The sequence below is a fragment of the Crocuta crocuta genome, unplaced genomic scaffold (assembly GCF_008692635.1).
Source record: "Crocuta crocuta isolate KB4526 unplaced genomic scaffold, BGI_CrCroc_1.0 scaffold131, whole genome shotgun sequence".
Taxonomy (NCBI): domain Eukaryota; kingdom Metazoa; phylum Chordata; class Mammalia; order Carnivora; family Hyaenidae; genus Crocuta; species Crocuta crocuta.
This window is the reverse complement of record NW_027528977.1, coordinates 15,486,881-15,502,787: the sequence shown is the minus strand read 5'-3', so window position 1 is coordinate 15,502,787 and position 15,907 is coordinate 15,486,881. Positions and strand designations below refer to the sequence as shown.

Genomic DNA, 15,907 nt, shown 5'->3' with positions numbered 1-15,907 from the left:
GGTGACCAAAGAATGTCACTGCACACAGAGACAAGGATTATCCCAAAGCCAAACAGCTGTGGGAATAAGTTTTTGATGAAAATACAGCTGTTATTTCATGCATTTGAACAATTTGGGTGCTGTTGTTACTCTTCCTATCTGCCTGCAATCGTCCCCAAATAAAAGAAACCTCCCAACATACTCTGGTCCAAGAGGCACACATTCAATTTACTTGACAGCTGGACTTCTGGGCATGTTGTTAACCAAAGGCACGTTCGGAGTCAAGGGGCGCTGAGCTGTGATTGGGAGCACTTGATGTGTCCACAGATAGTCATGGGCAGGTGATCTCATTATCTCCTCCTCCCAGGGCAGGGATTTCAGTTGGCTAATCTGCATAGTTTCCCGGGACCACAGGCAGCAACAACAAGAATAATAATAATAGCTGATAATTATCAAGATCTTTCTATGTTCTAAGTGCTTTTTGATTTAATTCTCACCAGAACTCCAGAACTGTATGAAGTAAGGAATATTTTTATCCCCTTTCACAAATGAGGACACTGAGGCACAAGACCCTGCCCAAGGCCACACAACTAGTCAGAGATAGAGCTGAGATCTGAATTCAGGTAGACTGGCTTCTAGGCCCCCACTCTGATGCCCAACAGCCTGGCAGAACCAGGTGTAAACTCTTTGGAGCACAGCCTTATCCATCCCACTCACTGCTGCACCCTAACCCTTGCATAGTGCCCAGAGCTGGATGGTTGCTAAGAGAGAACAATACACTAGATTCCCCAAAGATCACTACAAACTGTAACTCTGAGTGCCTGACAGAGCTCGGAGATGAAGGGGTTTTAGAGTACCTGTTTTTCCTAACACCACAGCCTCCCACTTCCGGTCCAGGATCCACTGCACAGACAGTGCCAGTTCAACCCAAGAATAAAGTCTGTTATATAACCACATGGCAGATGTGGGGGTGAATGGAGAAGCAGCCTGAGAATGGCATTTGGCCACCCTTAGTCTCCAAAGGAAATAAATGTCCTGATAAATAGAACTTTTCATCTCCCTGTGAGCCTCCCTTGGTATGAAAACTTTCCTTCATCTCCTCTCCTCGGTGCTTTCTAGATTTTATTTTATTTTGGCCCTGCACATTATTTGAAGTTACTATAGCAACGTGTCACCAGCTGGTATCGCGTAGTAATGTTGGCATTTAGGTAGCAAGCTCCCAAAGTTAGCTGCTTCTCTCCCTCTGTGAGCTCATCCCTCCCACAACCGCAGGTGAGTGGGGGACGCATCCGCAGCAATCAAGCCCCCCCCCTCCCTGTTTTGTTTGTTTTTCAAGGCAGGGCAAGCTGATAGCCTTTTCCAGGTCCACTCAACACTGCGGGGAGCTTGACCCTGTGTATGTATGTGTGGGGGGGTGGGGGGTGGGGGTGTGTGTTTGTGTTAGAGGTGGTTAAATAGATATGTTTGAGTTAACAGATGTGCAACCTACTATTGGCCTTATCAGTATGATGATGATGATTTTTTTATGCAAAGGAGCCTAATGATTTGGGGAGGGCTACTCTCCTGATCCCAGTCATCTAGTATCCCAGCTAATTAATATTAATCACACAATACTGGGTTTCTCTTTTTCTCTCCTGCCATCACGCAGTGAAGAGACCCTGGCTGTATTCCTTTGGAGCTTCAGCTCTCTCCCAGGTGTGCAAGATCTCTCTCCATACTGATGGGCTGAATTAATTAAGATTGATTGTCGCGGATCGCTGAAGAGGGTTCTATGTGGCAAATAAACCCTGCCACTCAAGGCGCTAAGTAGCCCCTCATCAGCCAAGTGCCTGCGATGATTGCACTTATTTTTACACGTTTGACCTAGTTTCAAACCGTGTCTCTCCATATGCTGTGATTCATTAGCTACATTTTAAACCGCCCCGAACAGAGTCGAGGTGCCTCTGCCCAGCTTGTGCCAGCGTCTCAGATACAGTTTCTCTCTGGGATTTAAGATGCCTGCCAGTCCCCCCTCCCCTTCTGTATTCTGTTTTAAGAAGCAATTTCCCATCTAGGCACCTGGCATGCTGCTTGGCTATGGATGAGTGGCTGCCTCATGCCCTGGGTAGTAAATACATGTCACCTACACCGTTTCTGCCAGGGATGGGAAGAGGGGGATTCTCACCAGCTTGGACTGCAGGGGATCCCTTCACCTTACTGTCCCCCATGCAGTACTCAGGCTTCCCCATGTTGCCCACAGGACTGGGAGATTTGGCTCCTACGCTGTAAAGTTTGAGCAATGTCAGTGTTAGGAGTATCTGAGTTGATAGTGAATCACACCCCCACCCCATTCCTCTACCTCTTTCTAAACATTTAAAACATGGTGGATGTAGAAGTAAGGTCTCAAACTCATAAAAAGGGAAGGGGACAGGAAGCAAAGAGGTCGATTGTCACGTTAAAGATATTACTGAAAAAGGGATAAACATCAAAGATGCATAATATTATCCCAACATTCTATCATTATGTGACAAACAGGGTTTGGTTTATTTCTTTATTTTATTTTATTTTTTTGCTCTGTTATTTGTTTCTTAATTTAAATGACAGAGGGGAGTCTTTTCTGAATGCGAACCTGCTGCTGGTGTCTCATGCCATTTCATTAATCGATCGGTCACATCGGTGTGATTTCTGACAAATTTGGTACTAAAGTGGGCTAGACATCATAGTACAAAAAAAGGGGTGCTTCTAGTGGGATGTAAAACCTAGTCATTTTTCATTAAGAGCCAAATGCAGTTAACTTGTCCAAACTTCAGTCACATTGCACTACAAATTGTATTGTAAGGCACTGGGCTGGGTTTTCCTATGTAGTAGTTAGAAGGAAGAAATGAACAAGCTGGTAAAAGTAATTTTGCTTGATTGGTGGGCTATAACACACTGAGCAAGTCCCTAAAAAAAATAGCGGATCCTTTGTAAAATGGTCACTCTCTCTAGATGGGGTCTGAACCCCTTCCCCCTTTTATTTTCTTTTAAAATGAAGCACGGAAGTTTCTCTAAACAAGGCTTAAGAAAATGCAGCCTTTTCAAGGCAATTCCAAACAACTTGAGCTCTGAGGTTTGTTTTTTTGCTTCTCGCCCCCACTTCAAATTCAAATCAAGCCATTGGAAATAACAAGCATTCCGAATCTATGCATTTGGGGCAGCCTGCAGTTCTGACAATGGTAGATTTTCCAACACACACACACACACACACACACACACACACAAGCTCACAATCCCAGGACTCATTTAAGCCAAAGCTTTAAAAGTAAACTATTGTCCAATAGGTGATAGCATTTCCTCTTAGAAGATCATGGGTCTTAAAAAAATAAAACCTGCCCAAATCTCTTACCTTGAAGCAGTGGAATTACCTGCAGAGATGTCCTCCCTTTTCCTTGCAAAATGAGCCAGGCTTTGGCCAGCAGCAGAATTACTCCAAAAGAAGGGATAACGAGTCCTTTATGTTGTAATTTTCACTGTTTATATGCAAGAAGTGTAGTGGGTCTGCTCACGTAGGAATAAATAAAAAGCCGAACAAACTGCTCGGCAGCTACCATGTGAAAAGAAAAGACCTCTAGTGGCCATAAGCTGCAATCTTTGAGGAAAGGAGAGACGAAATGGAAATGGAGGGAGTAGAGGAAACACATGCGTGTGTGTGCACACACACACACATGCACATGCACACACACACACCTCTCAAACTCTCTGATTTCTCCTTTCTGGCATCCAGCCTGGTGAGTGGGATATACAATGGTAAATCTTCTTACTTGGTTCAAGTGGATCCTGGTGAAGTTAAAAACGATGGTGGTGTTCTGTCTCCTTTGAAAAGGACAAACTCACCAACTCACCACCACCCCCTGGGGGCCTGAGCAGAAGAGGATTTGCTGGATGACCGAGACCCTTCACTCCAGTGTAGAGGCTCCTGGTCCCCATAAACACAGTGTCCTCACTGTCACTCCCAAGAGTCCTAGCTTTGCACTTTCTGCTAGCTTTGCGTGTTTTCTAAACATCAATGGTGTGTGTGTGGTGGTGGTCACTGGGGGGCAGGGCTTGCTTCATGGGTGAATGGCCTCACCTGGTGCTCAGAATGGGTGCTGGGGAGGTCCTGAAATTCTGAATAATTTTCTTCTTTTTTTACAAATAGTTTATTGTCAAATTAGTTTCCACATAACACTCAGTGCTCATCCCCACAAGTGTCCTCCTCCATGCCCATCCCCCCTCCCCCCCACATCCATCAGTCCTCAGTTTTTGTCAGCATTCAAGAGTCTCTCATGGTTTGCCTCTCTCCCTTTCCCCCACCATTTCCGCCCTTCTTCTCCCCCTTGTTCCTCCGTCAAGTTCCTCCTAATCCTCCTATACGTGCAAACATATGGTATTTGTCCTTCTCTGCCTGACTTATTTCGCTCAGCATAACACCCTCAAGGTCCATCCATGTTGCTACACATGGCCAGATTTCATTGTTTCTCATTGCCATGTAGTATTCCATGGTATAGATAAACCACATCTTCTTGATCCATTCATCTGTTGATGGACACTTAGGCTCTTTCCATGTTTTAGCTATTGTGGAGAGTGCTGCTATGAACATTGGGGTACATGTGCTCCTATGCATCAGCATTTCTGTATCCCTTGGGTAAATTCCTAGCAGTGCTATTGCTGGGTCATAGGGGAGTTCTATTGTTAGTTTCCTGAGGAACCTCCACACTGTTTTCCAGAGGGGCTGTACCAGTTTACATTCCCACCAACAGTGTAGGAGGGTGCCCGTTTCTCCACATCCTCGCCAGCATCTAGAGTTCTCTGATTTGCTCATTTTAGCCACTCTGACTGGCGTGAGGTGGTATCTCAGTGTGGTTTTGATTTGTATTTCCCTGATGAGGAGGGATGCTGAGCATCGTTTCATGTGTCTGTTGGCCATCTGGATGTCCTCTTTGGAGAAGTGTCTGTTCATATCTTCTGCCCATTTCTTCACTGGGTTGTTTGTTTTTCGGGCGTGTAGTTTGGTGAGTTCCTTATAGAGTCTGGATATTAACCCTTTATCTGATATGTCATATGCAACTATCTTTTCCCATTCCGTTGGTTGCCTATTAATTTTCTGGATTGTTTCCTTGGCTGTGCAGAAGCTATGAAATTCTGAATAATTTTTAACAAGGACTGTTCATTTTCATTTTGTTCTGAGCACCACAAATTATACAGCGGGTCTTGCTGACTAAGAAAGCATGTTATCCCTAACATCCTAATTGGAAAAAAGCCTGGAAGCAAAGGAGATTCCTGATCTCTTGGAGTTACTTTTGGGAATGTGATCTTGAGGACATTCAGTTATCCAAAATACTTCCTGTGGAGGAACACAGAAGGAGTTTCTTGGGACATTGAGGCTATATCTCGACCACTATAAATTATAAAACTGTAATCTACAAGGATATGTATTTTTTTAAGTGTGTGTGTGTGTGTGTGTGTGTATTTTTCTAAACAAAGATAGCAGTTTGTAACACTAAGTGCATTTTCTTGGCTCACACTTAATACTTCCAGGCCCACCACTCTGGTATGCCACTTGTCTGATACCTTTTAGCAGTAGGGTTCCCTGGAAAGACCTGCATCATGTTGAGCAGTCTCTCTTCCATAAGTCTGCCCTTGACCAGATCTATTGGGACTACCTTTGACTAAGATGGCGGTCTCATTGGAATCTTGCAGGAGACAATCTTGAGTGGCTCCTCTCCACTGGCGTATTTATGGTTGGTACTTCCTTTACAACATTTCCAGAGTAGATGTTCTGAAATGCTGCTTGCAGATGGTAGTCTAAGCAGAAAACCCTGATACAGAGTCATAAAATCTGGAAGGGTAAAGCAGAAAGGGGTATGGTGATGTATTCTGGTGCATGAAAGAATGTGGTTCTTGCTTCTCTGATCCCATGGATCCTTCCTGACCCGCCTCTTTTCCAAGTCCTTGCATGATTTCTCTCTTGTCTGAATCCCTCTGACACTTGGTCTGCTTTTTCCCTCATGGATGTTAACCTTCCCTTCCCAACTACATCATGAACTCCTGAAGAGCAAGGACCACCTCTTCTCATTTCTTTTATCCTCCAAGGCCCTTAACAAGTGCTGGTTACTGGTAGCTACTGGCTTCTCACTGACTGAGTCATGATGGTCCAACAACTGACCCCTCTGTAGAGAAAATCAGTGAATTCAAAGCATCGTAGGAGCCATTTGATCCTTTTGATACATATGCGGGGGTTGAAATGGATGGATTATTTTCTAGCTTTACAGATGAAACAATTGGGGCTTAGATATATAAAATTGTTCATCAGAAAATCAACTTTCTCTAGGATCTTGATAGAGACTAGATCTCCTGACACCATTGCAGTGGTCTTTTCCCAAGGTACAAGCAGCTGGAGAAGTGATAAGTCAAGCCCTATCTTCTATATCTGGAGCTCCCATTACAGTCCCAGTCACATAATAGGTGTTCAATAAATGCTTTGTGGAAGAACAAGCCCATAAATGAACCATAAGGAGATATTTCCTCAGAGGGAAGTTCCACTTGCTGATCCCCTTGGGGGCCTTTTATACTTGCCTGAGGTGATTGGGTGTTTTCCAGTCTGAAGCCAAGGAAATGAAAAAGATGAAACTCATGGTTCTCTCTCTACTATTTCTTGACAGTTTTCTTTATTTCTTTTTACAGAGCCACTTTGTGGCATGTATGACAGCCATCTTAAACCAGATGGGTGACCAGCACTATTCCTTCTATATTGAGACCTTCCAGACCAGCTCTGAACTTGTGGTGAGTCAAAGGATGCTGGGTGGGGGGCAATATAGGGGGGACATGCCACACTGTCTGTCTTGAGAGTTTAGGGCAAGAAGATGTCCCAGTGAACCTTGCGTATGTGTGTGTCTAAGTTGCAAACACATTCGTGCGATTGCCTAGTTCTAATTTCCATTGAGGCTTGCATATACAACTTCTGAAAGATATCTTTCAGATATGTCAGAGATGAAACCTGAATGTCTAGTCTAAATATGCCTCAACAGGGGTGCCTGAGTGACTCACTCGGTTAAGCGTCTGACTTCAGCTCAGGTTACAATCTCATAGTTCATGGGTTTAAGCCCCTGCATCAGGCTCTGTGCTGACAGCTCAGAGCCTGGAGCTGCTTCAGATTCTGTGTCTTCCTCTCTCTCTGCCCTGCCCCCCCCATCCTCTCTCTCTCTCTCTCTCTCTCTCTCTCTCAAAAATGAATAAACATTAAAATTAAATATGCCTCAACAAATGTTTATTGATGAATCATGGACATTTGGGGACTTACGGTCATGAGTATTAGTCACACAGTCTTAGATTTGCATCCAGGATTTGGCACTGGAGAGTTATGTGACTATGGACAAGTTAATCTCTCTTAAGCTTCAGTTCCCCATCTGTAAAGTGGGGATGATGTTATTTATGTCATAGTGTGGGGAAGGGGTTAATGAGAGCACAGAGGTTCTCACATACAAAGTGCCCAGTAAAAGGTAGCTATTTCTAGATCATGATCACAAATGCATAGAAGTTGGCCTCTGAACTCCCTTGCTCTTCTAGCCTCTCAGGACTCATCATTATAGAACTGTCTGCCTGGGACTGTGGCCTATAGGCTCAGCTCCGAAGCAATATAAAGGACTTACCAATATAAAGCCCAGCCCAGCCTACCAGGGGTATAGCAGTCCCTCTGTCTTCAATATAATCACCTTTGTCATTGTCTCCTTACTACTGCCAAATTCAGGAGTTCTGAGGTTAGGGGTTCAGTTTCAACTTTCCTTAGAGTAACCAAGGGTTCTAGAATTGGACCAATCTCAGACGGTGGCCCATATAAGTGGAATTATTAGAAAGCCAATGTCTACTCTTTCAGCTATTCAGTAGAGAGATAGTTTCCTCACTGGGTGCAGTATTGGCAAGAAATGGTATCTATTTCTGGATCTACACAAAAGAAAATAAAAGGAAAGCCAAATAGCTCAGGATTCTCCCCAATTTCTCTGTGTCATGTGACATGGAAATAGAGAGATCAGATTCCTAATTTTTGATCCTTGGGAAAGAATGGTGGGAAGAAAGTAGGAAAGGGAATTCTTATTTATTGGTCATATATACTTTCTTGTATAATCTTCACAACAGTATAACATAGGGATTAGTACTCACATTTTACAAGTCTACAATCTGCTTGCTCAAGGTCACATAGGAAGTGTGTGGCAGAGTAGAACTTGAACTTCTGTTCTGACTCTGACAGCATGCTATACCTTCTCACTCAGAAGCTAGGTTTTCATCTATGAGCCAGAGGCCTTCTCTGTAGGAAGGAAATGAGCCTGTGATGACACCCACACTTCTCCAGGGGATATCAAGGATGAATAACAATTCTCACCATTGTCATCATCAAGCACTTAATGAGCTCTTACAATGGGCCAGGCTCTATGCGGAGCATCCTTTAGACAGTGTGCACTTAATCTTGGTAGTAACTCTTTGAGTTAGATGTTATCCCCATTCTGCTGATGTGGAAACTGGGACTTAAAGTATTGAGGTAATTTTCCTAGAAGCAAAGATTGCTGAAAAGAAACCGATCTCATTTCCAGAATTTTGTAATTTAGCTTAAAGCAGTGATTTTCAAATTATATTCCTCCCATTCTCACTATCTTCTACCATAAACACATGCGCGCGCGTGCACATGCACACACACACACACACACCACAGATATTCTACTTTTATCTATTTTATATGTTAGGTTCTGGGTAATATTTTCTTTGGATCAAGAATTCTGCTGTTAAATGCTTTGAAAACCACTGGCTTAAGGAAAGAACTCCTAATGGAGCAGAATCTTGGCCTTCTGCAATCAGTATCTGATGGGGTGTGTTGAGGTCCATTCTGAACCTCTTCAAATGAGAAGAAGAGAGTCCTGGGTTGTTTCCCCCAATCTGCCCATGGATGTGTCTGTGACATATGAATGAGCTGTGTTTACAGTACTGATAATTAGATGCTCATGTTAATAATTGTTTGCTAAATGACCTGAGATGCCTCCACGAAGTGTAGACTATTTCCTTCTTAAATACATATTTGGGAAGATGATTATAAAATTGCAACATCAATACATGCATTTTCTTCCTTCTTCTCAAAGACAGAATTGCTAGTGCTTTGTTTTGAGAGTGTTTTTACTTTCCATATTCCCATTCCACTTGTGCTTGTTAGTCTCCTGGTAACCAACTTGAAGCTTCCATTTAAAAACCCACCACTACTGGTTTCATTGGAGTTACTTGCCCTTTCCTTTTCTGCCCCTCCAAAAAATAATGAAGAAAAAATGTAAACAGCCAACAAGATCTGGGCACTTCTAGTCAGTTCCTACAAAACAAGATGACCGGTGTGTTTTGCTTTACAATTTCAGGACTTCTTGATGGAGACCTTCATCATGTTCAAGGACCTCATTGGGAAAAACGTGTATCCTGTAGACTGGATGGCCATGAGTATGGTTCAGAACAGGTGAGCTGCCACTCATTCCTAACAGCTACCTCACCGCAGCGATCACTTTAAAGAGCACATGTAGAGACAAAGTAAGGATACCTTTTCCCTGGTGAAAATAGAAAGTGTAGCAGAGTCTTCCTACTTAATTTATTTATTTTATTTTTTTTAATGTTTTATTTATTTCTGAGAGAGAGAGAGAGAAAGCGTGAGCAGGGGAGGGTCAGAGAGAGAGGGAGACACAGAATCTGAAACAGGCTCCAGTCTCTGAGCTAGCTGTCAGCACAGAGCTCAACGCGGGGCTCAAACCCAGAAACCGTGAGATCATGACCTGAGCCAAAGTCAGACGCTTAACCAACATTCCATAGGATACCGATGTAACCCAAGTATAACCCAGATCCCACATAACCCAGCACAACATTAGAGAAAAATAATTATAAGCAATTTCAGCCTTAAATGCTTTCTCTCAAATAGTATGATCTCATCAAAATGAAATTCAAATGTTAACACTCAGCACTATTTTCCGATATTCCCTTTCTTCATTTCTCTGGTTCTCAATATCTCTCACATCCTATGCTTTATTCAAGTTTCTCTTAGAAACTTATTCTCAATCCCTATCCACAAACCCCTTTAAAACTGGATCTTCTTTTTTTTTTTTTTCCAGTTTGAGTATATTTGTTTTTTTTTTAATAGTTTATTGTCAAATTAGTTTCCACATAACACTCAGTGCTCATCCCCACAAGTGTCCTCCTCCATGCCCATCCCCCCCTCCCCCCACATCCATCAGTCCTCAGTTTTTGTCAGCATTCAAGAGTCTCTCATGGTTTGCCTCTCTCCCTTTCCCCCACCATTTCTGCCCTTCTTCTCCCCCTTGTTCCTCTGTCAAGTTCCTCCTAATCCTCCTATACGTGCAAACATATGATATTTGTCCTTCTCTGCCTGACTTATTTCGCTCAGCATAACACCCTCAAGGTCCATCCATGTTGCTACACATGGCCAGATTTCATTGTTTCTCATTGCCATGTAGTATTCCATGGTATAGATAAACCACATCTTCTTGATCCATTCATCTGTTGATGGACACTTAGGTAAAACTGNAACATTAAAAAAAAAATTAAAACTGGATCTTCTTGGCCCCTTCCCCTTTTTTCCCCTCTTACTTCCCTTTGGCTTTGTATATTTATTTTAAATCCTTGCCATGAAAGGCCTTCACTCTACATTGGCAAGAAGTGTTGTCTCTCTACCTGTCACCCTTGTTCCATATCACAAAACCAAGAATTTACTGGCAAATGGAAATATCCCTAGAGAATGGAAGAAAAAGAGAAGCTGAAGAGGCAGACACAGAATTCTCCCTAGTGGGAGGCAAAGAGGGAAGACTCTAAACATTTACTTATTAATAATTTTGTCATTGGATATAGTTTGAGAACTTCTATCTCATGTATGCCTAAGAGCTGACTCCAGTCCCAGACGACCTTCATCCCTTAACTTTCGGTCCTCTGAAAAGTTATTCTTCTACTAATTGGATGCCTAAGTGGCTAGCCATGTGACTTGATAGCCTCCTCACTTACCCACAGTGCTCTTGGGGCCAGCTTTAGGGGGTGGTGAAGGAGATAAGAGGTTTCTCAAGGCAGAAGAAAGTACGTCCATGCGTTGGAGCTTATGTTGGGAGGAGGAAAATCACCCCAGCAGTAAAATGTCAGAATTCTCTTTCTGGGCTAACCTTGCCCTGATTCTCCCTGTTCACATCACCCAGATGGGGGTCTGACTTTTGCAATGATTAAAGTGTTGGTGGGAATTAGGCTCATTCACATCACAGATCAGAGGCGGGCCCGTTTTTACCCCTATGTCAGGGCCAGTTTCCTGAATCTGCAACCTGTACTGTTGCCTACGACCCTGCATTATACAGAGCCCTATGCTTCGTGTAATGTCCTGCCTTTACCATCTTGAAATTCTTAGTAATTTCTGAACAAGAAGATTCACATTTTCATTGTGCACTGAGCTCAACAAGTCATGTAGCTGATAGTACCTTATGTCAATGTTCAGTCATCTCGTATTATGGTAGTAGCCAGCTCCTGAACTGTGTGTGAATCCTCCTCCTGTCTACCAGCTGGTCAATAATGCCTTCAGGTTTTGCCAAAGTACATGAAGCACCCACATGAGTCATCTTCAACTCACCCTTTATTTTAGATACATTCAACTATTCACTGTTCTCTACGGTTTTATTCTTCTATGACTTTTTATTAAAATATTGCTTCCTCCCTTCTAGACCAAACTCAGTATGAAAGCATCCTTCAAATTCTTGACACTATAATGTCTTCTTTGTGGGTGCTTCTAGAACTCTCTCTTGGTAGGAGAATGTGTTCTTTTCTTTGTGTTTCCATACATGCCCACATTATGGCCCTTATTCTACTGTACTACAATTATCTCTTCACATGACTGTTTCTGTCACTAAAGACTGGGCTTCTTGAAGGCAAGCACTATATCTAAGGAGATTCCAGCTCCTACTGTAGAGCCTGACATTCATAAATACATATAATGAACTCTGTATATCCAGTGGGTACTTATTGATTATAATTTTTGAAGAAATCTAGTTTAAATTTGCCTAAGTAAAAAGAGACTCAAGTTTACGAGTTCAGACGACTGAAAAATCTCAGAGCAAAGGCTTCAGGCATGGATGTATCTAGGTGCTCAAGCAGTGTTGTAGGAAATCTGTACCTCTATCTTTGCTCTTTTTCCTGTTGGCTTCATTCTCAAGTAGATACTCTCTTTGTGGTGGGGAAAATGGGCTCTAGAAGTTCCAGATATATATCTTGAATTAGCAACCCCAGTAGAAAAAAAAGGCCTCGGGGTGCCTCGGTGGCTCAGTCAGTTAAGCATCTGACTTCGGCTCAGGTTGTGATCTCACAGCTTGTGGGTTCAAGCCCCGCGTCAGGCTCTGTACTGACAGCTAGCTCAGAGCCTGGAGCCTGCTTCAGATTCTGTGTCTCACTCTCTCTCTGACCCTCCCCTGGTCACGCTGTCTCTCTCTCTCAGAAATAAATAAAAAATATTAAAAAAAAAAAGAAAGAAAGAAAATAAAGGCCTCTTCTTCAATAGGTAGAAAAAGAGTCAGTCCCCAGGCTAATCTTCAAAGTTCTGGCTTAGGCTACATGTCCATTAATAAACTTTTATGGACAAGAAAATGAAATTTGCTATTTTGTCAAGCTTGGGTCACATGACTCACCTTGCAACTGGGAGGCTATGGTTAGTTCTACCCAAACCACAAAGCCTAGGACCAAGAGGGGAGATAGGAGGAGTAATTATCCAAAGAAAAAATCTAGGTGTTATTACCAGCAGGAGAAATGGATGATGGATAGGCAAATAAATGCACAGACATCTACTCCTTATACAGGGTCAGGATGATGGAAGCCCAAAGAGGCTGGAGCCCTGACCAGGCCAGCAATTCCTTCTGCATCATCTACAGTCATCTTAGAAGAAGCATATGGAAGAGTCTGGAGGAATGCCCCCTCTTCAAATCCCATTGAGCTTTAGTTTTTTGGGGGGACAGGCCCCCAGAGATGATACCATAATCCTTGGTTTCTTTATACTTAGAAAATTACAATATGATTTTCTAAAGGATCTAAGGAAGTGGAATTGTCTTCTAAGTAGAAATATTAGTATCTCTTAAGGATCAGCTAAGTATTTAAGTCTCTACATTAAAAAAAAAAAAAAGAGACTCAGAAATATAGCCGGGTTTCAGACTTCTTAGTTCTGCCACTTCTATTTCTTGACAAGTCATTTAATCTCTTGGACTCTCAATTTCCTGATCTGTAAAATGGGAATTAATTATAATCTCCATTTCATGGTATTTTTTGTGAGGGAAGAATGAATTACTACTTAGCACAATAGTGGTACCTCAGAAAACTCACTGAATAGAAGCATTGCCATCTCCAGATATAGACAACAAACTTAGCCTTGAACTAGAGAAGGATGTGCCTAATGTCAACCAGAAAAATGACTGTTTTTCTCCTCCAGGTCACATCAATGAGTTAGTAGATGTCCTTCATCTTCAGTCCACAATGGACCACTTGAAATATTCTCAAGCTTTTTGCATTTGCTGTGATGTTACGATAGCTAACGTGTATTGAACACCTACATCCCCCACTGCTGTGAATACCTTAGTTAATTTTATAATCTGTATTACTTTATTTAATCTTACCAACAAATTTATGATGTAAACTATTACAACCCACATATTGCATATGAGGAAACTGAGACACAGAATAGATGAGTAACTCACACAATGTTGCTCTGCTAATAAGAAGCCATCCAATCAAAGTCCATGTTCTTTTTTTTTTTTTAATGTTTTATTTATTTCTGAGAGAGAGAGAAAGAGACAGCGCGAGCAGGGGAGGGTCAGAGAGAGAGGGAGATACAGAATCTGAAACAGGCTCCAGGCTCTGAGGTAGCTGTCAGCACAGAGCCTGATGCGGGGCTCGAACCCATGAACCATGAGATCATGACCTGAGCCGAAGTCGGACGCTTAACCGACTGAGCCACCCAGGTGCCTCAAAGTCTATGTTCTTTATCTCTACTGCTTCATTCTATAAAATAGTGAGGCTCATTTTATGAAGTGCATTGTATATATGTGCCCACTGCATATTTAGTGTCTCAGGTAACTGAAAGATACCCAAAGAGGTAACTTGTCCAAGGTCAGGAAACTAATTAGTGGACTACCTCAATGTAAATTGGACAAGCAGAACATGCGAACATGCAGCATGGCTTAGTCCTGAGCAGGATTTTTCAGAACATCATTTATACTTCCTATGCTGGTTAGTATACTTCCTATACCTTACAATGTCCGTCCTTCCTTCCTTCCTTCCTTCCTTCCTTCCTTCCTTCCTTCCTTCCCTCCTTCCTTCCTTCCTTATTTATATATTACCATAACTTACCTGTTTTTATAATTTCTCTATTATCACTTATGACTTATGTGTGTATGTATTAGTCATATGTAATGTATTTATCTGTTTGTTGGAGGAAATTGAGTTTTTCAGAGTTGAATGTCTCCTCAGCTGTGTCCTGTTTGTGTGTGCAGACATAGCGACATGTCTACTGCAAGAAATGCCTTCTGTTAGAACATTTTTTTTTCTGTTTGGTAAGATGCAGCTTTCAGAAAGATCTGATTTACATGATATGGTAAATTTTTAAGTGATGAAGCTCTTCGTAATATTGTAAACTAACAAAATTATACCTAGGAACCTCTTTTCTCCCCTTCTATCTGCACCTCAATCTGGAAATCCAACATTTTGAGGAGGCTTGGGGATTTGTACACATCCCCAAAGCATCTCAAGATGAAATCAACCAACATATTTATTGAGTGTCCTGGTTATGCGGGCTCTAGAGAGCAGGCCTGTGCCATGGTCCCAGAAGGCAAGGGGCTTACGGTCCAATTGGTGAGATGGTAAATGTGCCCATAGAAATATGAGTTCAGAGCACAAAGAATACCCAGAGAAGTTAGGATTTATGACTGCCAGGGTCCATATCCTGCCTCTACCACTTAATAGTAAGATGGCCTTGGGCAAAGTTATGTAATTACTATGACTCAGTTTTTCTTCCTGTAAAATGGGACTAATAACAGTACCTATCACAATTGGGAGGACCAAAATGAAATTAAATAATATATGCAAAGTAGTTAGAACAGTGTTTGGCACATGACAAACATTTCATAAGTGTTAGCTATTTTTTTTTCCTTGTCACATTCCTATGGTAACACAAAATATTTCACAGAAAAGGCAAATCTCGGCTAGATCTTATCTACCTTTATCAGTGTCATATTTCAAGGTCTAACATTGTCTAAAGTACGTAAGAGGCACACAGTGGGGTCACAGAAGTCAAGTGTAGGATATTGAGTAGGGCAGTGCCCAGTAGTCGTATGGTGGCTCCATCAGGATGCTGACAAATCACTGACACCCGCTTCCCCTTCCTACTACCTACATTAACTTGTAGTGTCTACTCCTTTTTGTAGACCTCACCTCCTCCAGTGCATATTGCCCAGAAGGAGGCCTCTTTGTGGGTTCTTTAGCCAGCATAGCACAACTAATCCTGATGTTCGCAGGCTGCAGGATTCCTGATTCCAAGAGCCTACTGCATCCCTCGCTAGAATCCCAGATTACATGAGCAGTGTCAGGGGCTCTGGGGGTGAGCCGTTCCTTGACGCTGAGCTGGAAGCTGTCGATTCACTCTAACCTCTTGGGTGCACGGAGCTTTTGTGTGTTGCGAGGGAAGCAGCTTAAAGGCTCTGGGAGAATGGATTTCTCACTGCCTCAAAGGAAGGAGTAAGAGCTCCCTTCTCCAGCTCTTTTATTTCCATTGTCAAGTTTTAACCAGTAGAATCAACTGCATCTTATGGACTGCAGGGGGAAGGGGAAATGGCATTCGGAGAGGCCTGCTCTCTCCCTTGGGTGTTTTCACCGGAAAGGGCATTCACTT

The 15,907-nt window shown here is 42.5% G+C and overlaps 1 protein-coding gene across 1 annotated transcript in view; it reads left to right on the top strand.

The window, feature by feature from the left end:
* The window catches only part of DOCK2 (dedicator of cytokinesis 2), a 415,343-nt gene that overhangs the window by 314,410 nt on the left and 85,026 nt on the right, over positions 1 to 15,907 (top strand). The window contains exons 28-29 of the mRNA XM_077757359.1: positions 6,661 to 6,759; positions 9,366 to 9,460. Of these exons, the coding sequence (XP_077613485.1) occupies positions 6,661 to 6,759; positions 9,366 to 9,460 (194 nt within the window). The remainder of the gene's footprint in view (positions 1 to 6,660; positions 6,760 to 9,365; positions 9,461 to 15,907) is intronic.